The 26307-nt window shown below is 41.7% G+C and overlaps 2 protein-coding genes across 4 annotated transcripts in view; one reads left to right on the top strand and one right to left on the bottom strand.

Annotated features, from left to right (window-relative positions):
- Mbtps2 (membrane bound transcription factor peptidase, site 2) overlaps positions 1 to 6003 on the bottom strand; it is a 57109-nt gene extending 51106 nt beyond the window's left edge. For 2 of the 3 annotated variants that reach the window (XM_051141028.1, XM_051141029.1), the window contains exons 1-2: positions 5855 to 6003; positions 1131 to 1279 (exon numbers count right to left, since the gene is read on the bottom strand). In XM_051141028.1, coding sequence (XP_050996985.1) covers positions 1131 to 1279; positions 5855 to 5929 — 224 coding nt within the window. In that variant the 5' untranslated portion in view covers positions 5930 to 6003. The remainder of the gene's footprint in view (positions 1 to 1130; positions 1280 to 5854) is intronic. The other variant, XM_051141030.1, reaches the window with a different exon arrangement.
- Positions 6004 to 6049: 46 nt separating this feature from the next.
- On the top strand, positions 6050 to 7022 carry LOC127184688 (translation machinery-associated protein 7). The gene is made up of 3 exons (XM_051141033.1): positions 6050 to 6204; positions 6595 to 6828; positions 6927 to 7022. The coding sequence occupies exon 2, from the start codon at positions 6631 to 6633 to the stop codon at positions 6823 to 6825; it is 195 nt and encodes a 64-aa protein (XP_050996990.1). The 5' UTR covers positions 6050 to 6204; positions 6595 to 6630; the 3' UTR covers positions 6826 to 6828; positions 6927 to 7022.
- The last annotated feature ends 19285 nt before the right edge of the window (positions 7023 to 26307 follow it).

Genomic DNA, 26307 nt, shown 5'->3' with positions numbered 1-26307 from the left:
GAAACTGCTAATTTGAAAAACTATCCACAGTCTCTGAAATACCTTTTCTATTTTGTCTTTTTCTTTTCTTATTTTCGTGTGTGTGTGTGTGTGTGTGTGTGTGTGTGTGTGTGTGTGTGTGTAGACAGAGAGAGAGAGAGAGAGAGAGAGAGAGAGAGAGAGAGAGAGAGAGAGAGAGAGAAAGAGAGAGAACACGCGCTCGCGAGTGAGGAGGGAGGGAGGGAGGGAGAGAGAGAGAGACACGGTCTCACTATGTACCCCAGAGTGGCCTGGAAATTGCTATGCTGTCCAGGCTTTCCTCAAATTATCAATTCTGTTTCAGACTTCTGAGTGCTGGGGTTCTTAGGGATATCTGCTGCTGTTCGAACCTGGAGCTTCATTTTTAACAAAAAGTCATTTAGAGCACATTACTCACTAGCCCCAAATTCTCTGACTATGAACCTGCTATGAGCGCTGGAGAGATGTCTCAGAGGTTAAGAGCACTGTCTGTTCTTGCAGAGGACCCAGGTTCAGTTCCTAGCACAACATATTGGCTCACAACTATCACTCCAGTTTCAGGAGATACGATCCTCTCCTGGCTCCTGTGAGCACTGCATGGGTTAGTGCATATTCAGCAAAACAAACGGACAAAATAAAAATAAATGAATCTTTAAAAAAAAGAAATCATTAGGATATTAGGTATCCCAAAGACACACAACCATACATTTTCATAAGTTTGTCTGTCTGTCTGTCTATCTATCTAAATTTAGACTTTATTTGGGCCCTCTAGAAGAACAGCAAATGGTTTTAACTGCTGAACTATCTCTCCAGCCTTTTTCATTTTATTTTTTATTTGTGTGTTTGAGACAAGGTTCTCATGTAGCTCAGACTGGCCTCAAACTCGAAATCTAACTTAGGTTAGCTTCAAACTCCTGGTCCTTTTGGGATAACAGGTATGCACCACTATGCTCAGGTACCATGATTTTTAATGTTTGAAATAGCACAATGATACACTTTCTTATATGTGTCTGTGTGTCTATGACTGCATGCTCAATAGATCCAAAAATGATAGAAATTGTTAACAAGCTATCTCCGATGATCATATTTAATTAAATTACTAATTTAACCCAAAAATTGAAGATGAAAAGTACCATTGGTAAAGCATCCTTGCTTTCCGCCGTCCCCAACTGTAAAAGGCACGATTAAAAACTGAAGTTTGCCATCTTATATGAAAAGGAGAGATGCTCAATCCATTGTTTTCCAGCCAGTCTTCATAAGAATGTTTAAAATACACAGATGACTAAGAGAAAGAAAAGTTCAGCATCACTCAATTTGAAGAATAGATTTATAAGAAAACAAAGAAATAAATAAAGGTTAAAAAATAAAGAAAATAAGAACGTTCTAAAAGAAATCAAGATGTTACTGGCACAAATGTTTATAATAGTTTTGAGCTAGTTTCATGTAACCCAGGCTGGTCTCTAGCTTCCACATAGCTAAAGATGACCTGGAATTTCTGATCCTCTTTACTTCACCTCCCAAGTGCTGAGATCACAGGCATCTGACACTATGTCCAGTTTATGCCGGGGATCCACCCCATGACTTTGTGCATGCTAGGCAAGCACTCCACAAACTGAACTACAAGCCCAGTCCCACCTAAATGTTTACAATCGTAAAGCCTCACATTTACTCTTCCAAGTATTAAAGGTCTTGAATTGACTGGGTAACTGGGTTAGGGTCCAGAGAACTATAACCCAAAAGCAAAATCTGACTCATAGCCTGCAATTTAAGAATAGTTGTTCATTTTTGCTTGAGATAATGGTTATGACAGTTACTTGCCTACATACTGTGACAAAAAAGAAGCTTTAGGAAAGGTTTAATTTGGCTCACAGTTCCAGGGTATAGCCCATCATAGAGCAGAAGACATGGCACTGGAGACTGAGGAGAGAGTGGCAGAGGCACCTGAGCACATCACATCCACAGTCAAGAGACAGAGGAAGACGAGAGCTGTGTTTATGTGCTTTTGCTGTTTTTATCCAGTCCAGGATCCTACCCCATAGGAATAGTAGCTCCCACATGTAGGGTGGGTTTTCTCTCTCACTTATCCTAATCTAGATAACCCCTTGCAGCTACACCATAGAAAATTGTTTCTATGGTGGTTCTAAATCCCAGTAAATCAACAATGAAAAGCTGCCAGCACAGTGGAGTATGCTTGTAATCCATCACTACAGTGGAGAAGGAAAAGCAGAAGTATCTCTGCACGTTCACAGTCAGCATGTTAGAGCTAGTGAGTTCCAGGCCAGCTAGACTCACATAGAGAAATGTATCAACCAACCCTGTCTCCTCCAAATAGCAAACAAACCCCAAAAATATGTGACAAAAATCCTATAACCCTTAAAGCTTAAAATGCTTACTTATTTTGGGCTGGAGAGATGGCTCAGTGGTTAAGAGCGCCGCCTGCTCTTTCAAAGGTCCTGAGTTCAATTCCCAGCAACCACATGGTGGCTCACAACCATCTGTAATGTTATATGGTGCCCTCTTCTGGCTTGCAGGAGCACATGCAAGCAGAGCACTGTATACATGATAATAAATAAATCTTTTAAAAAAATGCTTATTTATTTCCAGCCCTTAAAAAAATCATGAAACTGGGTGTGGTGGTATACACCTGTGATTCCAGCACTTGGGGAGGCAGAGGCAGGCAGATCTCTGAGTTCAAGGCTAACCTGGTCTACAGAGTGAGTTCAGGATAGTCAAGGCTACACAGAGAAACCCTGTCTCGAAACAAATAATCCTGATCTTGTCAGGAAGTGGTGGCGCACACCTTTAAACCCAGCATTTGGGAGGCAGAGCAGGCCAATCGCTGTGTTCAAGGCTAGCCTGATCTACAAAGTAAGTTCCAGGACAGCCAGGGCTACACAGAGAAACCCTGTCTCAAAAAACCGAACCCACCACCACTACCAGCAACAACAACCCTCACCCCCCCCCCCAAAAAAAAATCCTAACCTCTGCTAAAAAACCATGAATCACATAAGAAATATGTACATCAAAAATGTAAGCCCCATATGATTTTAAACTGTCTAGTACATTTAAAAAAGGAAAGATTCATTTTCATATTTCTAGTCCATAATATTCAAGCTATCATTTTAATGTGTAATCAATGTAAGAACATTGAGACACTTGTTTCTAGTATTCTAATTGTGGTATCAAAATTATACTCATATCTCTATTCCAACAAGTTTTTGCAAATGTTGGACAGCTACGTACAGCTAATAATTATCACAGGTTATTTTATTGCCACAGAAAGAGGTCTTTTGAGATAATTCGTACACTCCCAGTGGATTCAACAGAAGAACTAGCTTACTTTGAATCACTATTTTCTATTTTCACCTAAGCAAGCCTCAAGTTATGCCAGATAAAGTACAAAATTTACCTAACGTCCTTCCTGGTCTCAGTAGCAGCTCTTAAATTTCCCTAGGGATCACAATGACAGCTGCTTATAAACAGTAACAAGGGTCTGAAGACTTTCAAGTCCTTGGCTATGGTAGATCTATAAGTAACAAGGCAGTTACAGAAAGCACTGGAAGTACTACTGTATTAACTGATGACCATCTGTATGAAAATCGAGCTGTCTTAGAAGGCTATTTCAGCTCTTTTACCATCATAAAGAAATGACCTGAGTCTGAATGGCAGTGTCTGTAAGTGTGTCTACTGTCTTCTGATGGCATGTTAAATCTGCTTGTTTTCCAGGACTTTGAAAAGGAGGCTGACACCTGTGCAGCAGAGGTCTACTGTGCGGAAAAACTCAAGGGTAGAACAACAGACCAAAAGAAGGGGAAGTTCTCAAAAGTCAAGGTCTTTGGCATTGGAGAGAGGACTTAGCCAGTAAAAGCAGCTGCTCTTCTTCCAGAGGACCCAGACCCAAACCCAGCACCCACATGGTGGCTACGAACCATCTGTAACTCCAGTTCCAGGGGGATCTTATGACCTCTTATGGGCCCTGAGGGCACTGAATGCACATAGTGTACATACAAGCAGACAAAACAGCCATATATACTTTTTTTCAGGCAAGGTCTCTCCATTTCCAGACAGATACTCCTGAGTCAGTGCCATTGCTCAGGGGTTGTGCTTTTATGAAGACAGAGGATGTCCCAAAAATTAAAGCCACATCACTCACTTATTTGACCTGGGACTGACTATAGTTTGATGAGTTCTATTCATCTGGGCTTTTGTTTGTTTGTTTGTTTTCGAGACAGGGTTTCTCTGTGTAGCCTTGACTGTCCTGGACTCACTTTGTAGACCAGGCTGGCCTCGAACTCACAGCAATCCGCCTACCTCTGCCTCCCAAGTACTGGGATTAAAGGCATGTGCCACCACTGCCTGACCAAAGGATTTATTTTTCTTTCTTTCTTTCTTTTTTTGAGGGGAGGGTGCGCTTCGAGACAGGGTCTCTCTGTGTAGCCTTGGCTGTCCTGGAGTCACTTTGTAGATCAGGCTATCCTCAAACTCACAGCCATCCACCTGCCTTTCCCTTCCGAGTGCTGGGATTAAAGGTATACGCCACCACGCCCGGCTATTTTTTTCCATACATGAAACATGAAAAAATCATGACGCTTTTTCTCATGAGCTCAATCACCAAATCACTGTGGCCTACACTACTAAGCATTATGCCAAGTCCATTGTACCAGCGATTCTCGGATAAATGTGCACAGAAATCATCAGGAGACCTTGTCACGATACAAAATGTGTTTCTACAGGTCTGAGGTGAGACCTGAGTGGCTGCCATTCTAACAAGTGCCCAGATTATCCAAGTGTTATTGGTCACTGAACCTCAGATACAGTATACTATGTAAATTCACTAATATAATCCTCTCCATAAATTCAGGCAATGCTTTCCTGTTGTTATCTCGATTTAAAGACAAGAAATGGAGACACAGGGAGTAAGCTGTCCAAGGTCAGAAAGGTTAGGAAGTGGCAGGCCCTAGCCCTCCGAAGGACTACACTTCATAGACCTGGCATTTCAAAGTTTAAATATGACCAAAAAAGGACAAATTTTAAACCTTTGGGAACTTCTATGCTGGTATTCCCCACCCCCACTCCATTCTAATGGTGTCTGAAGCATGTGCTCAGACAACTGTTGAAATCTCTTCTTACCATTTCAACACCCACAACACTTTTTTTAAAAAATGCACTGTATGCCTGGGGTGTGTGGCGTCACTGTGAAGAAGGGAGTGTAGGGTCTAAATTACAATTTGCCTAGTAGAAAATGTAGCTATCTAAACTCTTGCTACTTAAGCCTGCTACTTTAAAGCATGGTCAGTACCGTCAGCCGGACAAAGGAACTAACTGTTAATACAGAATCTAAGCTTTCCTCCCAGACCTGCCGAATCAGAATCTAAATTTTAACCGGAACCTAGAGTGCTCCTGTGTACTTTTGATACCAGCGATTTAAATCACGATTTGATTTCGATTTATCCCAATAGCAGCAGCGTCTCCCGGGTGTTAACCTTAGCACAAAGAGGGAAAAACATTGCCTTTTCCTAAGCGGATGTTTAGTATCTTTCCTCCTTCTAGCCCTACCTCCCAAGCTCATCACAGGCTTCTCCGAGGAAGGAGCAAAAAAACTGCAGGGACCAGGCGCCCGCACTGCGGCAGCGGTGACTGCGCGGGCCGCCACACCCCTCCCGCAGCTTGCCTTGCTTTATTTACTCTGCCGGACGGATGCGCCACGCGGAAGGGTGCACGTAGACACCACCGCGGAGCGGGTTCCAGCCCGGCGAGAAAACTTGGCTAGGGAAAGAGGAAAGGCCTTGGGCAACACAGGACCATGCGCACCAGCCTTGAACTCCTCTGGCTGGGGCCTTAGGCCCTAGGCCCTCACCTTCAACACCAAGTCGGCCAGGTAGACGGCAGTCCAACCACCCACCACCACCACCACCAGCGACACCGGAATCATAGTAGCAGCGGACGGATGGCGGCCCCAGTGTCCTCCTTCTGCGATCCACGATCAGCCGACCGCCAGGCGCCTTACAGCCCCAGCATCCGCGCAGGAACCAAGTTGCTACCAGGTCCTTTGCTACAGTGGCAACGTTTCCCTCCGGACCCTTCCGGTAAGGTCACTCGGACGGTTTTGCGCATGGCCGGAAAAAGCGCGCGGATTTCTTTTCCTGGGACGCTGGAGCTTTTAGAAGCACTTCGCTTTCGGCGGCCGGTCTTCTAGTGATTCATTAGGTTTGACCCTCTCTGCTGTCTGCTCTTCCCTCTCACTGAAATTCATCTCCGATTTGTTGTGCTTTTTAGTATAGCACGAGTTTGGGGTTATCAGAAACACTGACATTTAAGTTAATCATATCTCTTTGTTACTGGTTTATATAGAGCGACGTCGTAATGGAGAGCTCAGTTCGTTTAGGTGTTTTGATAACTAATTTTCTGTCTGTGTACCTTAACCAAATATGAAACATTTATATCCCAGAAATGTCTTCCCAGCTTCCCTTCCTAGTCATCTTCGTCCCCTGTCCTGTTGTGATTTTTTAAAAAAAATATGTAATTTTGCGCAGACAGAGTCCCACCGTTTAAATCTGGATCGTTTCGTGCTATGTTTTGTTTCGTTTTTCTTTTAAGATTTGCCCTCGGCTTAGGGTCAGAGCTGTAGGCGCTATGTCGGGCCGAGAAGGTGGCAAAAAGAAGCCCTTGAAACAGCCCAAGAAGCAGACCAAGGAGATGGACGAGGAAGATAAGGCTTTCAAGCAGAAACAGAAGGAGGAGCAGAAGAAACTCGAGGAAATGAAAGCCAAGGCATCGGGCAAGGGCCCCCTGGCCACAGGTGGAATTAAGAAATCTGGCAAAAAGTAAGCTGTTCCTCATCTCTGAGGGGATGGTGACCCCCCCCCTTCCGTTCCTATTTAAGCTTCTGTATTCACTGCCATAACATCTTTGTCACCTACAGGTAGAAGGAAGTTGTATCCTGGAGCCTGTTAAACATCTGGATTCCCTGCCATAATAGCTGTGTCACATACAGCTAGAATGGAGTGTTATCCTGAAGCCTATTGTAAATTGTAATAAACGTTTGTAATAAAAATAAATACAATGGCTCATTGTCTCTAGTGTTCAGCAATTCTTATCTCAGCTATGTATTGCAAGAACACCCAGCCTGGAGTCCTGCCAGAGTCTGCTGTTTCATCTTTGTTGCACTCTGATTCGGTATCACTGTGAATTAAACCAACCCATTTAAAAGGCAAACAAAAAGATTTGTCTGTATTACTGGTTTTTGTTTTTAAGACAGGCTCTCATTTTGCAGTCCTGACCTACTTTTCCTATGTAGACCAGGCAGGACTTGTACTCTCAAGAGATCCACCTGCACTTAGAATCGTGCATCAGAACACCAGGCTACTGGTTTGTTTTTTTAAACCTTTTATCAAAAAATGTGAGGTTGGCACTACTGTTATATACTGGAGCTCCAGGGCTTGCAAAAATGGCTCAGCAGGTAAGGCATTTGCTGCTTAGCCTGACTATCCAAGCCTGGTTTTTGTTCTCCATTAGATATCCATAGGCTCTAGAAAAAGTGTGTTGGGTTTGTATGTTGTTTTTGCAAAAGTAGCCTTTGAGTTTCTGTAACATAATGTAGAAAATTGTTGTAGGATATGTGGGATATGAGTTGTCTACAGTGAACCTAGTTGGAAACTAATCCCTGATTCTTAAGAACAGGTGAATTTTGAAGGCCTTATTTAGGTATATATTCCTGCTAGCAATGTCTCTCTCCCTCACACCTCTCTCCCCCCCCCCCCTCTCCTCTCTCTCTCTCTCTCTCTCTCTCTCTCTCTCTCTCTCTCTCTCTCTCTGTTATTTGTATATCAGGAATTTTCACTTGGTTCACTCATATGGAACTACTTTTATGATTAATATAAGAGAATAATAACAGATAATAAGGCACTAGATGCCAGATATTATGTTATAGAGGAGTTTATTAAATGAGCATGGGGAAGAAGGAAAGGGGCAAGGTACCCCAGAGACAAACAAACAGAAAGAGTAAGTGATGGAGGGGGGAGAGAAAGAGAGGGAGAGGGTTTGTCCTTTTACATAGCTCTGGGCAGGGCCACTCCCCATTGCAGGTAAGCAGTGACATCACAGACTGGAACAGAATTCTAACAACTACTAATCTGTAAACGTTTCGACCTTGTGGCATAATGTGGTATTGTATTTTATGTCAAAGCTGTTGAGCAAGTGCTGGAGTCGGGGTGGGGGTTGGGGGGGAGGATGCACCTTATGTTTAGTGACAGGCCTAGGGCACAGAGATGTTTTCATTAAGTTTTCATTACTTGGCAGCATGTCTCTCCAGTTTCAAAACTGACTCTTTCACTTCTGTTTGTATACATGTGTCTATGTGTTTCTATAAATGACCCAAATTTTCTTTAATGTAGCTGGATATGTTATAAATATTTACATTCAAGTACCTAGTGAATTCATAATTTTTTATATTTTCTTGGTGTTGTGTTAGCCTTTAAGAATTTCTGTGGTATAAATGCTAGCTAGACATTTACAAAACCATTATTTGAAAATATTTAATTTATTTTACACTTTAAATTTAAAATTTTAATTTATAATAGTAAACTTTAAATAGCTGAATCTTTTAGTACTTCTAGCAAAAAATGACAGACATCAGATGAAATGGTAAGTTAAACTTATAATTACTGCTCAAATTTTCACAAAACTAAGTGAATGTGATTGAAATTTTATTTACATATTATGCCCTCCACCCCCCACCCTCCCCCCAAGCCCATTCTTTTGTATGTGTTAGAATTTGTACTTCTGAATTTCCAAGTCTATTGGTAACACTGTTATAGTTGATTTGACCTTTGTTGGCTTTGTAGTTTTAACCTTGTTCCTTCCTGGGAGGAGACTATTAATTTAAGAATGGAAATGGCTTCTCTTTTGGTAGCCTGGAGCTTTGTCTGGACCACTTACTGGGACAAGTACCAGCTCCTGTGGCTATCTGATAACCCAAAATGTGAAGGAAATGAGTGGACTGTGATTTTTCTGTTCCGTGCTTAAAAACTTGAGTTCTCTTTAGGTGAGAGTAGCATGGAAGAATGGGGAAATAGCAGGACCCACAGGGTCCTGGAAACCTACAAGAAGAACTTTATGACAGGCAGATCTGGATCCTGGGGTCCTCCTCAAACTAAGGCACCAGCCAAGGAGAATATAGGCAGTAAGCTTCGAACCCCTACCAAGACCTAGCCGACGAACAGGATATTCTCCACCGTTGAGTGGAGAGTGAGATCTGACTCTCACACGAACTCTGGTGCCCCTTTTCTGACCACGCCCTGGATGGGGAGACCTGGTGGCACTCAGAGGAAGGATAGCAAGTTACCAAGGAGAGACTTGATATTCTAAGAGCTTATATAGGGGGAAGAGGTCTCCCTCAATCACAGACATAGGGGAGGGGAGAGGGGAGAAGTAGGAGGGAGGGAAGAATGGGAGGAAACGGGAAGGGCTAACAATCGAGATGTAATATGAATAAATTAATAAAATTAATTAAAAATAAATAAAATAAAATAAAAATAAAAAAACTTGAGTTCTCTATCAGAGTTGATTTTCCTACCAGGAACCCAGCAGTCAAAACAAAGCAGTGAACTGAACCCTGCTGCCTGCTGAAATTTAGCAGTGGTGGGAGCCAGTGGGTGGCAGCAGCAGAAGCAAGATAGGAAACAGAAAGGCAGTGAAGAAAGCCCAGGTTAAAGAAGATCAAGGGGTTTTTCAGTAAAATAAACTTGCAGAGCATTTTGGATCCCTGTCAAGGAACTGTTTTAAATAAAGGACACATACCCGAGCTTTTATTCATAGAATTTTCATTTCTTACATTACTTTTAGAGGGATGTGAAATATATATTTTGGCTGAGTGCAAATAGCTGCATATTAAAAATTGATACTTGGCCACCTTTAATTCCTATATGTGGGAGGCAGAGGCAGGCGGATTGTTGTGAGTTTGAAGCCAGCCTGGTATACATAAGCAAGTCCAGGACAGCCAGGGCTACACAGAGAAACCCTGTCTCGAAAAAATATTGATACTTGGCTGAGACAGAATGTCATTATCTTCTAAGTTCTGACATAAGTGTACATGAAAGATAATTTTTTTAAATGTATAGTTTTAAATCAAAGAATTGGTATTTAATGTATTCATATTTTATTTATTTACTTATTTTTTTGTTTTTTTGATACAAGTTTTCTCTATTTAGCCTTGGCTGTCCTATACTCATGTTGTAGACCACGCTGGCCTCAAACTCACATCGATCCACCTGCCTCTGCCTCCCGAGTGCTGAGTGCTGGGATTAAAGGCATATGCCACTGCCGCCAGGCTGGCTTTTGAAATCTTAAAGCCCTCCCCAGTGACACTTACTTCAACAACGTCATACCTCTAATTCTTCCCAAATAAACATTTTTACCAACTGGGAACCAATTATTAAAATATATAAACCTATGGGGACCATTTTCATTGAACCACCTCAGCTAGTATGAAGCAAAGCTGTTTGTTGGGAAGAGTTTCTAAGATGATGTGGGGAAGGCATAATAAAGGCACACAGGGAAAGGATAATACACAGCCAATTATAGGTCTAGACTTTTCAGGAGAGTCCCATTATATGTCTTTATAATAGTCCTACAAATGATTTTGGTGGCTCCTGATATGCATTGGATAGAGTTACCATTGATGAGACTAAACACAAGGGTTGTATAGGAAGTTTGATTTTGAGGGGTAGGGGGAAGGTTTGCATCAGAAGTTTGTTTTTGAGGAGTGTGTGTGTGTGAGTGTGTGTTGCATATGTCTTAGCACACACATGGAAGCCAAGGAGGACATTGGATAGCTTGCTCTATTACTGTCTCTCACAAAACCTAGAGCTAGACTGGTGACTAGTCAGGCCACAAAAGTCCTCTTGTCCCCATATTCTTGGTATTACAGGACCATGTCCAGCTTCTTAGCTTTTGTTCTGGGTACTGGGGATTTAAACTCTGGTCCTCATACAAGCAAGTGCTATTACCCTCTGAGCCATCTCCCCAATTCAAGGTATTCTTTTTTTTTTTTTTTTTTTTTTTTTTGCTTGTTTGTTTTTCGAGACAGGGTCTCTCTGTGTAGCCTTGACTATCCTGGACTCATTTTGTAGACCAGGCTGGCCTCGAACTCACAGCAATCCGCCTGCCTCTGCCTCCCGAGTGCTGGGATTAAAGGCGTGCGCCACCACCGCCCGGCAGGTATCCTTATTATAACCAAAAGGTCTTGAGGATGGAGAGTTTCAGTAGTTAAGAGCATTTCCTGCACTTCCAGAGAACCTGAGTTTGGTTCCCAACACCAATGTCAGATGTGTTACAACTGCCTGTAATTCTAACACCAGGGAATTCAACACCTTCTACCTCTATGCTCACCCCAAATAATGATAATAATAATAATAATAATAATAATAACAATAATAACAACAATAATAATAAATCTAAAGATATATATATATATATATACACACACACACACAAACACACTTATTTATAAGATTACCAGAAAATTTCAGATTTACATCTGGAAAACCAATAAAATCATACTAAGGGCAATTATGTTAGACCTTAGGCATGGTTCATTGCTACATTAAGATTCTTTAGTGTATGTGTGTGAGTGTGTGTGTATGTGTAAAGATATGTGTTCATGCATGACCTGGTGCATGTGTGGAGGTACTGGCCTTTGCATCTTGTTTGAGATGGTGCCATGTTGTTTATCCGTGTGTATGCCAGGCTAGCTAGCCTTCAAGCTTCTGGGAATGGGTCTACCAGCTTCAGGGAATTCTCCTGTCTCTATTTTCCACCTCAGCAGAGGAGCTCTGGGATTGTAGACAAGTACTTTATCCACTGAGTTGTCTCCTCACATTCCATATTTAAAATTTTTTATTTGAAAATATCTCTACATAAAAAGTATATTGCCTCTGGTTATGGAGATGATGGTTTAGCTGGTAAAAGTACCTCTCATGGAAGCATGAGGGCCTGTGTTTGGACCTCTAGCCCCCATGTAAAAATCTGCTTGTCACTGGGCAGTGGAGGTACATGCCTGTAATCCCAGCACTTGGGAAGCAGAGGGAGGTAGATCGGTGTGAGTTCGAGGCCAGCCTGGTCTACAAAGTGAGTCCAAGACAGCCAAGGCTACACAGAGAGACCCTGTCTCGAAAAACAAACAAACAAACAAAAAGGAGAACCTGGGGAGGAGGCAGGCAGGAACTCCAAAAGAAGACCAACAGAGGCAACTAACCAGGGCCCAGAGAGGCTTGCAGAGACTGAAGTACCAACCAAGGACCATGCATGGACTGGACCTAGGCCTCCTACACATGTGTACGTAATAGGCAGCTTGGTCATCATGTGGGTCCCCTAGTAAGGAGAGCAGAGGCTGTGTCTGATATGGATTCTGGTGCCAGATATTCGATCACTTCCCCAGGTGGGCTGGCTTGCCAGTACACAGGAGAAGAAGATGTAGTCAGTCCTGATGAGACTTGATGCAGTGGGGTGGGTAGGTAGGGGGGCTTCCCCTTTTCTGAGGGGTAGGGGAGGGAGGGTGGGACCAGGAGGAAAAGAGAGAGGGGACTACAATTGGGATGTAAAGTGAGTAAATAAATAATAAAAAATATTCCAGAATCCCACATTTTTCCCGATCCCCTTCTCAGTCAACAATTTGCCTATCTTTGAGGAGCAATATACTTTTATTCTTAGGCACAAAGGCTCTAGGGTTAGGGTTAGATAAGCTCTGTTTAAGTTGCAACTCTGCTGTATCTCAGTTGTGCAACTTTGCAAATTACAACATTTCTGTAGTGGTTAATCTCCACTGTTAGTGTGACTGGATTCAGAATTATCTAGGAGACACACCTTGAGGTGTGTTTGATGGAGTTTCCAGAGAAGAAGACCCACCCTGTATATGAACAGCACCATCCCAAAGGTTAGGCTCCTGTGCTGAGGAGAACATGAGGTGAGCACCAGTGTTCACCTCTTTCTGTTTCCTTGTCCTTCCAGATCTCTCCCTCTCCTTCTCCTTTTCCCTCGCCCTTCTCTCTTTCCTCCAGACAGGGTTTCTCTGTGTTATCTTGGCTGTCTGGACTAACTTTGTAGACCACGCTAGCCTTGAACTCACAAAGATCTGCTTGCCTCTGCCTTCCAAGTGATGGGATTAAAGGCATGCACCACTATGCCTAGCGCAACTGTATTCTCTTGCCACCATAAACACTACCATACCTTTCCTTTTAAACCATGATCCCCCATAAATCCCTTTTTACTTGTTTTCTGTTTATTATTTTTTCACAGTAACAAGTAGCTAATACATTTTTAAAGGCATGCTCTTTTTTTTTTTTTTAAGATTCATTTATTATGTATACAGTGTTGTGTTTGCATGTACAACTGCATGACAGTAGAGGGCACCAGATCTCATTATAGATGGTTGTGAGCCATCGTGTGGTTGCTGGGAATTGAACTCAGGACCTTTGGAAGAGCAGACAGTGCTCTTAACCTCTGAGCCATCTCTCCAACCCCCCAATACATTTATTTGTAAAATGCCTATAAGATACTGTTGTTTTGTCTTAGTTAGGGTTTCCATTGCTAAGATGAAACACAGTGGCCAAAAAAAACAAACAAACAAAAAAACCAAAAAACCAAGTTGGGGAGGAAAGGGTTTACTCAGCTTACACTTCCACAGCACTGTTCATCATATAAGGAAGTTAGGAATTGATGCAGAGGCCATGGAGGGGTGCTGCTTACTGGTTTGCTCAGCTTGCTTTCTTATAGAACCCAGGACCATGAGGCCAGGGATGGCACCAGGCCCTCCCACATCAATCACTAATTAAGAAAGTGCCCTACAAGCCTGCCTTCAGCCCGATCTTATGGAGGCATTTTTTTCTAGTTGCGGTTTCCTCCTCTCAGATGACTAGCTTGTGCCAAGTTGGCATAAAACTACCCAGCACATTCTTTGTTGCTGCTGTTTATTCTGGTTTTGTTTTGTTTTTGCAAGCAACAAATATCACCTATGAAACATTTTTCATGTAGTGTGTGGAATATGGGTTTCTGAAGTATTTTTTTTTTAAATCTTTGTGTGTTTGTGCGTGGAAGTGCTGTGCTTGCAGAGACCAGAAGAGAGCTGTGGATTCCCTGGAGCTGGAGTTACAGGTGTGTACTGGGAACCAAACTCAAGTCATTTCCAGAGCAGTGCACACTCTGAACTGCTTAGCCATCTCTCTAGCCCTTGGAATATGGGTTTTTAATTGGTTCAATTTAAGGCAAGAATGTATTGTTAATGTAATATGAGGATTGTCAAAACAAAATAACAATTTTATTTACTTTCTAATATTTTCTAGTGTGTCAATTTACAGAAACATTAGGTTTGAATTTTTATTTGTATCACTTTTGCAGAAAGCATAAATTGTGTCAACAAGTATTCACACAGATCATTTGAAAAGTATAGTTTGCACCTTGTCTCAAACCATTTTGAGTTATAATAACATAATACAATAGAGTGGGTAATTTATAAAGAATATAAGTTTGTTTTCATTCTGTTAAACAAGGCTGGTGTGTCCATGATTAATGTGTTGGCATCTGGTGAACATTTTCACTTTCTTTTTAAAAGATGTATTCAGCTTTACTCGTGTATGTATATATACCACTTGCATGCCTGGTGCCCACAGAGGTCAGAAGAGTGCAAGAGCTCTCCTAAGAGCAGAGAATCAGATGATAGCAAGGCACTATGTGGGTGCTGGGAACCAAATGTAGGTCTTCCGCAAAAGCAGCAAGTGCCCCTAATGGTTAAGTTATCTCTCCAGTCCCATGGTGAGGGTCTTGCTGCATTCTAACATGAAAAAAAAACCAGAGCTAGAAGGAAAAAAAGGTTGAAATTTCCTTTCAAATGGCAAAGCCCTCATGGCCCAATTACTTCTCTGAATTGCCACAATACCAATAAAATTCTGGCATGCATTTTGGAAGAGAACATTTGTTCAAGTCATAGCATATTTTCTGTGTAAATATTGTATAATATTCTATGCATATTCACAAAGAACATTTAATTCATCCCATTTTAATGGATTTGAGGGAGAACTGCAAACTGGCAAGCAGCTGCACTTGGCACTTACAATTTTTCCATCTACTTATTCAGTTATCTTATCACTCATACAATTGAAAACTGCTGAATATTATCTATTCAGCTCCAAACCTTCCAAAGGTCAATTTCAATGATACTGATTTCAGCAAATCAAATCAAACAATTCAAAAAGTTTAAAAGTGGTTTTAGAGCTCAGCAAAAATTTGGCCAAAGAAATTTTTTCATGCAGAAAACCTGATCTAGTCATTTAGTTTTTCCTTATCCATTGAGAAAATGGAATTTCCCGCCATGTACTATTATATAATTCCAACAAAATTTTCTGTATCCAAACAGCTGTAAAAATAACCACCAGAAAGGCAATCATGTGTAGTAAAAAGCATTTCATCTTTGTAGATTCAAAGAAAAGTTTCATTTGTTGTGTATGTGAGTGTTTAAAATATTATCTTATAGTGTACTATAACTAACAGTCTCCTTGATCAATATAATGGCTAAGCTTCTTACATTCTTTTGCAATAATTTTTTCTTTGGGGGTTTTTTCAAGACAGGATTTCTCTGCGTAGCCTTGCTTGTCCTGGACTTGCTTTGTAGACCAGGCTGGCCTCGAACTCACAGAGATCCGCCTGCCTCTGCCTCCCAAGTGCTGGAATTAAAACCATGCGCCACCACACCTGGAAATTTTTGCAATAATTTTTAAGTGGAAATATACATTAGACTCACCTGAAGGGGCTCAGATCTTCCAAACCTCCCTGGCTTGGACATAAGACAATATAGGAGGCTGAGACTCTTTGTTTATGTTTACATACTCTTTAGGCTTCTGTAGGATTTCTCTATTTGCCCACATACCACTTTGCATCATATGAAAACTTTCCTACTACAAAACACAAGTGCTGGGTAAAATAAAGCAAGTATCCTGTTACCTGGGAATGTAGTTCCATGGTAGAATATTCACTGAGCATGTGCAAGGCCCTGGGCATCTCCAGCACCCCCACCTCAAACAAACAATTATAGAGAGAAATATAAGGCAACTGTAGTTATATATCAGTTGTCCATGACCGCAAAATCTGGGGGGAAATCTGTTAGTGTTTAGACTTGATATGGACCCCACAAACTCATAGTTCCTAGGGCAACTGTATTCAAAGGTAAGAGATGATTGGGTTATTTAAGGTTATATTCTCATCAGTGGCCTAATTCACAGTTTAGTGGGCTATTGGGAGGTGGTGGGCTTTAGGAGGTAGGGCCCATTAGGAAGTAGATCATAGGAGACGTACTTTGCTTGTAAAGCATATATCTTGTCCATAGCTCCTTTTTGTTACTCTGCTTCCCTAATTTCCATGAGTTGAGCAGCTTTGTGCTTATTTATACACGTCCCTCACCATAATGTGCCTCATCAGGAGGTAGAAACAAGAGACATATAGACTGAAACCCAAGAAACTGGAGCCAGTATAAACCTTTCATCTTTTTAAGTTATGCTTTTGTCATAGTGATGGCAAACTAACTAATAGCCTCTTTAGGTGATTTTATTATTCTGTGAACATCATACAGCGTTGTTTATGTACCTAGGATATATGATATGCTACAGCCTGTTGCTTCTACACAAGGCAAGATGATACAATCAAGAAACCAGATAAATGAGATTCATGTGACTGCTGGTAAACTGAGCTGCCAGAGTAACACAGAATGCTTAAAAAAAAAAAAAGCATTAGCCGGGCGGGCATGGGGGCGCACGCCTTTAATCCTAGCACTTGGGAGGCAGAGGCAGGTGGATCGCTGTGAATTCGAGGCCAGCCTGGTCTACAAAGTGAGTCCAGGACAGCCAAGGCTACACAGAGAAACCCTGTCTCAAAAAACCAAAAAAAAAAAAAAAAAGCATTACATGCGTGCGTGTGTGTGTGTGTGTGTGTGTGTGTGTGTGTGTGTGCGTGTGTGCGTGCGTGCGTGTGCGTATGTGTGTGTGGTGTGTAGGCACTGCCACAGTATGCATATTGAAGTCAGAGGATGACTTATGGTAATTGATTCTCTCTTTCCACCATATGGGTCCCAGGGATCAAACTCCAGTTATTATTCTGACTGGCAAGTACCTTTACCCACTGAGCCATCTCACAAGCCTGGCATAGCTTTGTACTACAACATTTTGTTAAGCATACTCTAAAATAATGACAAAAGAGTAGCATAGTAAGTAAATAAACTATAGTCATAATTATCAAATATGTACTGTACATAGTTGTATTAATCATATTTTTTGAGATGAGATCCCATTATGTAGCCCAGGCTGGCCTCAGCCTTTCAGTCCTGCCTCAGCTTCATGGGTGCTGTGTGTACCCCCTTTCCCAGTGTATGTATTACACTTCTAAGTGATTGACAACGAAGTCTTTTTACACCATTACCACAAACATGTAAGGACTATATCACATTACTAGGCTATAGGTGTTCGTCTCAAATCTGGGGCAAATGTCTAACTGAGGTGCCTATTTCACATATCAAAGTGGACTTAGCTTCTAAGATCTCCCAGCGTCCCTCAGTCTCTACCTGTTGCAGGGTAGGGCTGGCATACACCACCCTCTGCCCTGAATTATCCAGGCCAGAGTCTGGTTGCCCTTACCCCAGCTACCCTTCCCAATATAGTCAGGCCATTTTGGTCAGCAGGCCTCTTTTGTCTACCCTTTACCCTCCTGGCCTATTGGTATCCTGGTCTCCTGACTCTCTCCTGTCCCATGACCCAGCTCAGGGTCATATTCACTCTAGACTCCTACAGATGTCACTGCCTCTGGCTATGCTCTTCCTTGTATCTATGATAAACCTTCTCCTCCACCATATGTAGGAGCAGCTGTGTCTTGTTTATTTCTTTCAATAGAAAATGTCCAACTCCATTATATTCTTATGGGCTCTCTATTATATATGTGGTCCAGAACTGTTAATGAGAATGCATTATACAGGATGAAATGTTATTCCACAGTATCAGACTTATAGTTCAAGGCTTAAATTAAACCTGGGCTGCTGCCACTTATATCTTCTGCCAGAGGGCAAGAGTACTCCCCTTGAGGGAAATATTTTTCAGATAATAGATACGGCTTAGAGCACAGATTTGATAAAGCATTAGATCTAAGTGTTTTCTATAAATGTGAGACCCTGCAAAGGCCATAGCTGAGTAGAAAGAAATACTATTCTTTAACTGGAGTAGAAAATAATCTTTTTTCCGCTTTTGTTTGAAATTTGATGGAAGATAAAATAGCCATTAAAATGAATACCCTGACATGTTTTCTTAGGTATTTTTGTAGTCTGAATTTATATGACCTATGTGACCCTGCAGCCATGAGCTGAGAAATTGGTTTTAAAATGGCCTTAAGGGCCAGTTGTGGTGGTGCACACCTTTAATCCTAGCACTCTGGAGGCAGAGGCAGGTGGATCACTGTGAATTCAAAGCCAACCTGGTCTACAAAGCGAGTGCAGGACAGCCAAGGCTAACACAGAGAAACCCTGTCTCAGAAAAAAAAAATGGCCCCAGGGTGGAACATTTGGAAGGCTCCTGACAAGTTGAGGGACACACTCAAGGCAGACTTAAGTGGAGCTGTAGAGAGACATGGGTGTGATGTAATTTTAAGCCAAGTCTGTGTACTTCTGGTGTGGAGCAGACTTTCTGGCCTTTGGGGCCAAGTTCTCCAAGAATTAATTCTGTCTGAGAGGTCAAAGGTGTACCCTGGACTAATAATTTGTTCGGTAGGGTAAAAACAAACAAGAGTGATTACTTCTGACTTTTGAAGTTCCTAGACTTCACATTGCTTTTTGCTGTGCTCTTTGAACTCCGGAGACAGCCTAGATTAGGGGCTGACCTTCAGCTATTATCTGTACAGCCTGTGAGTTCATAGGCCCCATAAATCAGATGTCTTGAAGAGGACATAAAGCTAAAAAAGAAAGAAAGAAAAACTAAATGGGAAGCCATGTACTAATTCTGATAGAAATAATAACTAACAAACACAAACCAGTTAAAATATTTTATAAAAAATAAAATATCTTATAAGTTGAAGTTAAAATATTGTTACATTGTTTCCTCCTTCCCTTTCCTCCCTCTAGCCCTTCCCACTTACACCATCCCCCTTGCTCTCAAATTAATAGCCCCTTTTTCTTTATAGAAAATATAATGTTATATAGCTATATATATAGTCCTAAATATATAACTACAACCTGCTCAGTTCATTTAATGTTAATTTGTATGTATATTATTTCATAGCTGACCATTTGGTTTTGTATCATCAATTGGGAGGCTCTTTCCCGGGTATCTTAGTTAGGGTTTTATTGCTATGAAGAGACACTGTGACCATTGCAACTCTTTTTTTTTCCCTGAGAAAATAGAGTATTTTTATGGGAAATCTGGTACAGAATGATATAATAAGAGTCTTCCTGGCAACTCCCAAATGCCATCATTTATCCATTGCTCCCCCCTCCATATCTTCATCTAATTCATCAATACCTAGACAAATACCACCAAGGCTGTCTGTCATTTAGAGAATATGGAATCATATTAAAAAAACAACACAGAGTAGTATACACATTACACAAGCAATGTGCCAACTGCTAAATGAACCATGCTTTACGATCTTTTTGTTTTGTTTTGTTTTGTTTTTCGAGACAGGGTCTTTCCGTATAGCCTTGGCTGTCCTGAACTTGCTTTGTAAACCAGGCTGGCCTTGAATTCACAGTGATCCACCTGCCACTGCCTCCCAAGTGCTGGGATTAAAGGCATGTACCACCATGCCCGGTTATGCTTCACACTCTGAAATCTACAATTTCAGCGCTCGGACTAGAGGCAAGAGGACCAGTAGTCCAAGACTGCTTGCAAGCACCAGAATAGCCTGAACTATGTGAGACCATATATAAAAACAAACAAACGCCACCTGGCTAAATGAAGGTATATGCTCATGAAGTTCACTACTTTCATGAAAACTTAAAGCAAAGATCAAACTACCTCACAGTTGCCTTGATACAATTATGTAGGGGACGGGCTATATGGCCAATGTTCAGCCATCTTGTCAGAGCCTAGGTTCCTATTTCTCCAGCAGTCTGTCGTTTACCAGAAACCAGCTGACCCTGTCGTGGTTCGGCAGTTAGACACCTGTTGTGGTTTATTGTGGGGGATGGTCATTCTAAGACCCCCAAGCTCATAGTATGAGCTACTCCTTTCTGGCTTTTCCAGTAAGACTACTGGTAAGATCAGATTAAAGGCCAGCTGCCTGTGAGCAGCAGTTCCAGGAACTTTTTCCTGACTAACCAGATTTTCACAACTTCCTTTTCTCTCTGGAATTTCTCTCTCTTCTGCAATCGCAGCAGCTGTAAAGGTAGACACCTGCGGGAGCATTCCAGAGTTAGGTATCCATAGCAACCCTCGCTTATGCAAGTACCCATGCCTCTGTGCCTATATAAACTCTGTGAAATTTTTCAATAAATGGGGTTTGATCAGAATCCAGACTTGCCCCCTTCTTCATGTCTTGTGTTCTGTCCCTATACAGGAAAATTCTCCTCCCAAGCGTTAGTCGAACACCGGCAGGCCGGGGCACAATTATTCAATATCAAACATCATAGATAATGCAGAGACATTTAAAAAAACATGAGCATGCATTTTAATCCCAAGATAAAACAATATTGAAGGTTTTCGCACGACTAGAACTGTCTACTACAATGCCAGCTGTCATGATAAACTACAAGAACAACAACAAAACCACTACAGAACCACTGCGACTCTTATAAAGGAAAACACTTAATTGGGAGCTGGCTTACATGTAGTTCAGGAGTTTAGTCCACTATTGTCATAGTGGGAAGCTTGCTGGCATGCAGCGAGACCTGGTGCTGGAGAGGTACCCTAGACTTCTACATCTGGATTCAAAGGCAGCAGGAAGAGACTGAGCCACTGGCCTGGCTTAAGCACCTGAGTCCTCAAAGCCCACCCTGTAGTGACACACCTCCTCCAAACAAACCATGACTACTCTAACAAGGCCAGATCTCCTAATAGTGCCACTCCGTGTGTGCCTATGTGGGACATTTTTATTCAGACCATCACGCTGGGGAAGATGATTTCTCCCAGCTCTCAGAATTTCTTAGTTGCTTGTAGTTTTTTTTTTTAAATAAACAGAAAGTGCTTCCACTTCTGTGTATGATGTAAAGACTTGCAAGGGACTATGATCCTCTTTGTACTATGTGATTTGAAGTAATTTTCCTCATCCCAGAATGCTGCTGTGTTTTGTTTTGTTTTGTTTTGAGATAGGCTGGCCTCAAACTCATAGTGATCCACCTCCCTCTGCCTCCTGAGTGCTGGGATTAAAGGCATGCTCCACCAAGCCCGGCTCACTGCTGTGTTCTAATAACCTATGTAGCAATAAATTCAAGCTCTGGGTTTGACCAAATGGTGATCTGTGGCTGGGGAGAAGGCTCAGTTGGTAAATCTCTTGCTTTGCTAGCATGAGGACCCAAGTTCAGATGCCCAGAGTCCACATAAAAAGCGGCATGTGTAAGGTAGGATGCAGAGGCAGAGCCCATGAGAGCCAAAGTTATGTTTTAAGTTTTAATTACTGAGCCTAAGCGAGCCATGTAACAAAAATACCTCTAACCCTTAAGCCCCTTGCCCAAGGATAACTATTTCCTGAGATGCTGGAGGCTGTTGTTCATATAAGATAACGAGCCACATGTTTTCACTTCCCTAAACAAGTTAGGTTGACCCAACTATACTGGATGTGCTTGGTCAAATGTAGCTGGGAGGTACATAGGCAGGAAACAGATCAGGATGTATGCTTGGCCCTGCTTGGATGAAGGCAGGAAGTACATATCCTTATGGGTTTGCCTTTATAAGTACCTGGCCAACATAGCTTGTAGTTTGTGGCCATATTTTGGGAACCCCAGAATGGACCAGAGTCCAACATCCTGTACAATATTTAATTAAATCTTGCTTTAAATTTGGCTCAAAATTGTGGTAGTGGTCTTATTCTTGCCCAGTGGGATTAATATGCTCCAAACAAATATGTAAGGCACCCAAGTTGTCCTCTCACCACCCCTCTAAACATACCATTTTTGATCTGTTGTAATTTGAGACTGCTTAGTCAACTAGGGGTTGTAAATATGATTACCCCATTGACACACGAGTCATTGTTTTGTTGATCTCTAGAAAGCCAAGGACTGTTCAAATACTTGTGAGTTTTTCTTTAATCCTTTGTCCTAGAATTACAGACCCACAATAAAGTTGAGATCACAGTGTGATGCTACAACCAACCACATCACATTTTACTTTATTTGGCACTGCTTTACTTGCTGAGTTTTTACAAATTGCTTTTGCCTTTTCTGGAATTCCATATGGAAAGGGCCCCCTGTGGCCTTGATTGCCTCCAGAAGCTTCATGGAATCCCAAGTATCAGTCTCAAACAATCAATGATGTAGCTAATTTAGTGTGTGCAGTGCCTTTCTGTGTACTGTCCTGTAGAGGGCTCCTGTCAGTCGCCCAAGTCCCTGACACTTCACATCCTGAAATCAGGGTAATAATATCTGAGTCCATCATAATATTAACATCTTCTTTCTTTTCTCCAATTTCGTAAACCTTAAGTTACCTTCTGGTTACTAAGTATCCCCTTTGACATAGCTAAATGAAAAAATGTACTGATTAGGGAGATAAGAATCAAAAGGTACCCACCCATTCTAGTTGTATTTTGGTGATAGTGGCAGTGACTATTTTGTCTCTGGTGGGACAGGATGAATCAGGATCTAGGAAATGAAGTTAACAGATTGCAGCAACCAGGAGCTATATTTAGACCAGGGTGAATTCTTCAAAGAAAATGGTCTGAACTTTGGTTCAGAATCCCCCTTGTGTCTCTTTTAGTGAATAAAACTGTTAGCTTCAGTCTGCCTACCTGTGATGTCATTGCTTACCTGCCACGAGGCGTGGCCCTGCCCAGGGCCGTATGAAAGAACAGACCTTCCACGAGGTCTTTCTCTACTCCCTCTTCTTCTTACTCTTCCTGTCTTCGGCTCTGTCTCTCTCTCTCTCTCTGGGGCACCCCTCCCTCTTTTCCTTCTCTCCCCATGTTCATTTAATAAACTCCTCTACAACCTAATAATCTCTGGCTGGTACATTATTACATTATTGTCTTATATCTTATATATTAATCATAAAAAAAGATAAGGGCTCCTTTCCATATGAAGGAATATATACATCACTAGGAACAATAAAGGCTCACGTTATCCTTTCCATTCTTCTGGCTTTTTATTCTTATTACAGCCCTTACACCATCTTTTAGTAATTACTTGTTTCCATGTCTCTCTCTTACCTGTTTTATTCATTGATACATCATGTGTTCCTACAAGAAAATGCTTGGCATGGAGTAGGTGCCTGATGAGTATTTGGATATGTGCTTAGCCTAAACTTTTGTTCAGATTCCCCCTCCTGTCTCTTTCCAGTCTGAACTACTTTAGTTATAATCCCCATAACTGATAGCTGGAAATTTTGTCTTGTTTTTTTTTCCCACATTTTTTTATTAATTTATTCTTGTTACATCTCAATGTTTATCCCATCCCTTGTATCCTCCCATTCCCCCCCCCCATTTTCCCATTATTCCCCTCCCCTATGACTGTTCCTGAGGGGGATTATGTCCCCCTATATATTCTCATAGGGTATCAAGTCTCTTCTTGGCTACTTGCTGTCCTTCCTCTGAGTGCCACCAGGTCTCCCCCTCCAGGGGACATGGTCAAATGTGAGGCACCAGAGTACATGAGAAAGTCATATCACACTCTCCACTCAACTGTGGAGAATATTCTGACCATTGGCTAGATCTGGGAAGGGGTTTAAAGTTTACCTCCTGTATTGTCCTTGGCTGGTGCCTTAGTTTGAGCGGGACCCCTGGGCCCAAATCTGCCTATCCTAATGTTCTACTTGTAGGTTTCTAGGATCCTATTCTCCCATGCTTCTCTCATCTAGAGTCCCAATGGGATGTCTTCCCCTCTGTCCCAGTTTCCTGGTAAGTGAAGGCTTTCATGGGACATGCCCCTTGGCCTAGTATGCAGATATAAGTGAGTATATACCATTTAAGTCTTTCTGCTTCTGGGTTAACTCACTCATTATGATCATTTCTAGCTCAATCCATTTATCCACAAATTTTGGGAATTCCTTGTTTTTAATAGCTGAGTAGTATTCCATAGTGTATATGTACCACAGTTTCTTTATCCATTCTTCTACTGAGGGACACTTAGGCTGTTTCCATGATCTGGCTATTATGAATCAGGCTGCTATGAACATGGTTGAGCAAATTTTCTTATTTTGTGCTGGAGCATCTTCTGGGTAAATTCCAAGGAGTGGAATAGCTGGGTCTTGAGGAAGCCCTATTCCCAGTTTTCTGAGATAGCACCAGATAGATTTCCAAAGTGGCTGTACTAGTTTGCATTCCCACCAGCAATGAAGGAGTGTTCCTCTCTCCCCATATCCTCGCCAGCATGTGGTGTCATTTGAGTTTTTTATCTTAGCCATTCTGATGGGTGTAAGATGGAATCTCAGAGTTGTTTTGATTTGCATTTCCCTGATGACTAAGGAGGTTGAGCATTTCTTTAAGTGTTTCTCAGCCATTTGATACTCCTCTGTTGAGAATTCTCTGTTTAGTTCCCAGCCCTATTTCTCAATTGGGTTATTCGGTTTGGTGGTGTTTAATTTCTTGAGTTCTTTATATATTTTGGATATTAGACCTTTGTCAGATGTAGGGTTGGTGAAGATTTTTTCCCAGTCTGTAGGCTGTCGCTTTGTTCTCTTGACAGTGTCTCCTGCCTTACAGAAGCTTCTCAGCCTCATGAGGTCCCATTTATTAATGGTTGACATTAAGGCCTGGGCCGTTGGTGTTCTGTTCAGGAAGTTGTCTCCTGTGCCAATATGTTCCAGGCTCTTTCCCACTTTTTCTTCTAAGTGGCTTAGTGTCTCTGGTTTTATGTTGAGGTCTTTTTTTTTTTTTTTTTTTTTTTTTTTTTTTTTTTTTTTTTTTTTTTTTTTTTTTATTAATTTTTTTTTTATTAATTTATTCTTGTTACATCTCAATGTTTATCCCATCCCTTGTATCCTCCCATTCCTCCCCCCCCCACATTTTCCCATTATTCCCCTCCCCTATGACTGTTCCTGAGGGGGATTACGTCCCCCTATATATTCTCATAGGGTATCAAGTCTCTTCTTGGCTACTTGCTGTCCTTCCTCTGAGTGCCACCAGGTCTCCCCCTCCAGGGGACATGGTCAAATGTGAGGCACCAGAGTATGTGAGAAAGTCGTATCACACTCTCCCCTCAACTGTGGAGAATATTCTGACCATTGGCTAGATCTGGGAAGGGGTTTAAAGTTTACCTCCTGTATTGTCCTTGGCTGGTGCCTTAGTTTGAGCGGGACCCCTGGGCCCAAATCTGCCTATCATATTGTTCTACTTGTAGATTTCTAGGACCCTCTGGATCCTTTTATTTTGCTGTTCTCCCATGCGTCTCTCATTTAGAGTCCCAATAGGATGCCTTCCCCTCTGTCCCAGTTTCCTGGTAAGTGAAGGCTTTCGTGGGACATGCCCCTTGGGCTAGTATGCAGATATAAGTGAGTATATACCATTTGATTCTTTCTGCTTCTGGGTTAACTCACTCATTATGATCATTTCTAGCTCAATCCATTTATCCACAAATTTAGGGAATTCCTTGTTTTTAATAGCTGAGTAGTATTCCATAGTGTATATGTACCACAGTTTCTTTATCCACTCTTCTACTGAGGGACACTTAGGCTGTTTCCATGTTCTGGCTATTATGAATAAGGCTGCTATGAACATGGTTGAGCAAACTTTAATCCACTTGGATTTGAGTTTTGTGCAAGGTGACAAATATGGGTCGTTTCATTTTTTTACACATAGACATCCAGTTAGACCAGCACCATTTGTTGAAGATGCTATCGTTTTTCCATTGAATGGATTTGGCTTTTTTGTCAAAAATCAAGTGACCATATGTGTGTGGATTCATATCTGGGTCTTCGATTCGATTCCACTGATCAACCAGCCTGTTGCTGTGCCAGTACCATGCTGTTTTAATTACTATTGCTTTATAGTACAGTTTGAGATCAGGTATGGAGATTCCTCCGGAGCACCTTTTATTGTACAAGATTGTTTTAGCTATTCTGGGTTTTTTGTTTTTCCATATGAAGTTCAGAATTAAACTTTCAATGTCTTTAAAAAATTGTGTAGTTATTTTGATAGGGATTGCATTGA

This window comes from Acomys russatus, chromosome X (genome assembly GCF_903995435.1).
Source record: "Acomys russatus chromosome X, mAcoRus1.1, whole genome shotgun sequence".
Taxonomy (NCBI): domain Eukaryota; kingdom Metazoa; phylum Chordata; class Mammalia; order Rodentia; family Muridae; genus Acomys; species Acomys russatus.
This window is presented reverse-complemented; position numbering and strand designations above follow the sequence as displayed.

What these genes read in the sequence shown, in the direction of transcription:
- LOC127184688 (XM_051141033.1), top strand. Translation starts at nt 6,631, where the DNA reads ATGTCGGGCCGAGAAGGTGGCAAAAAGAAGCCCTTGAAACAGCCCAAG.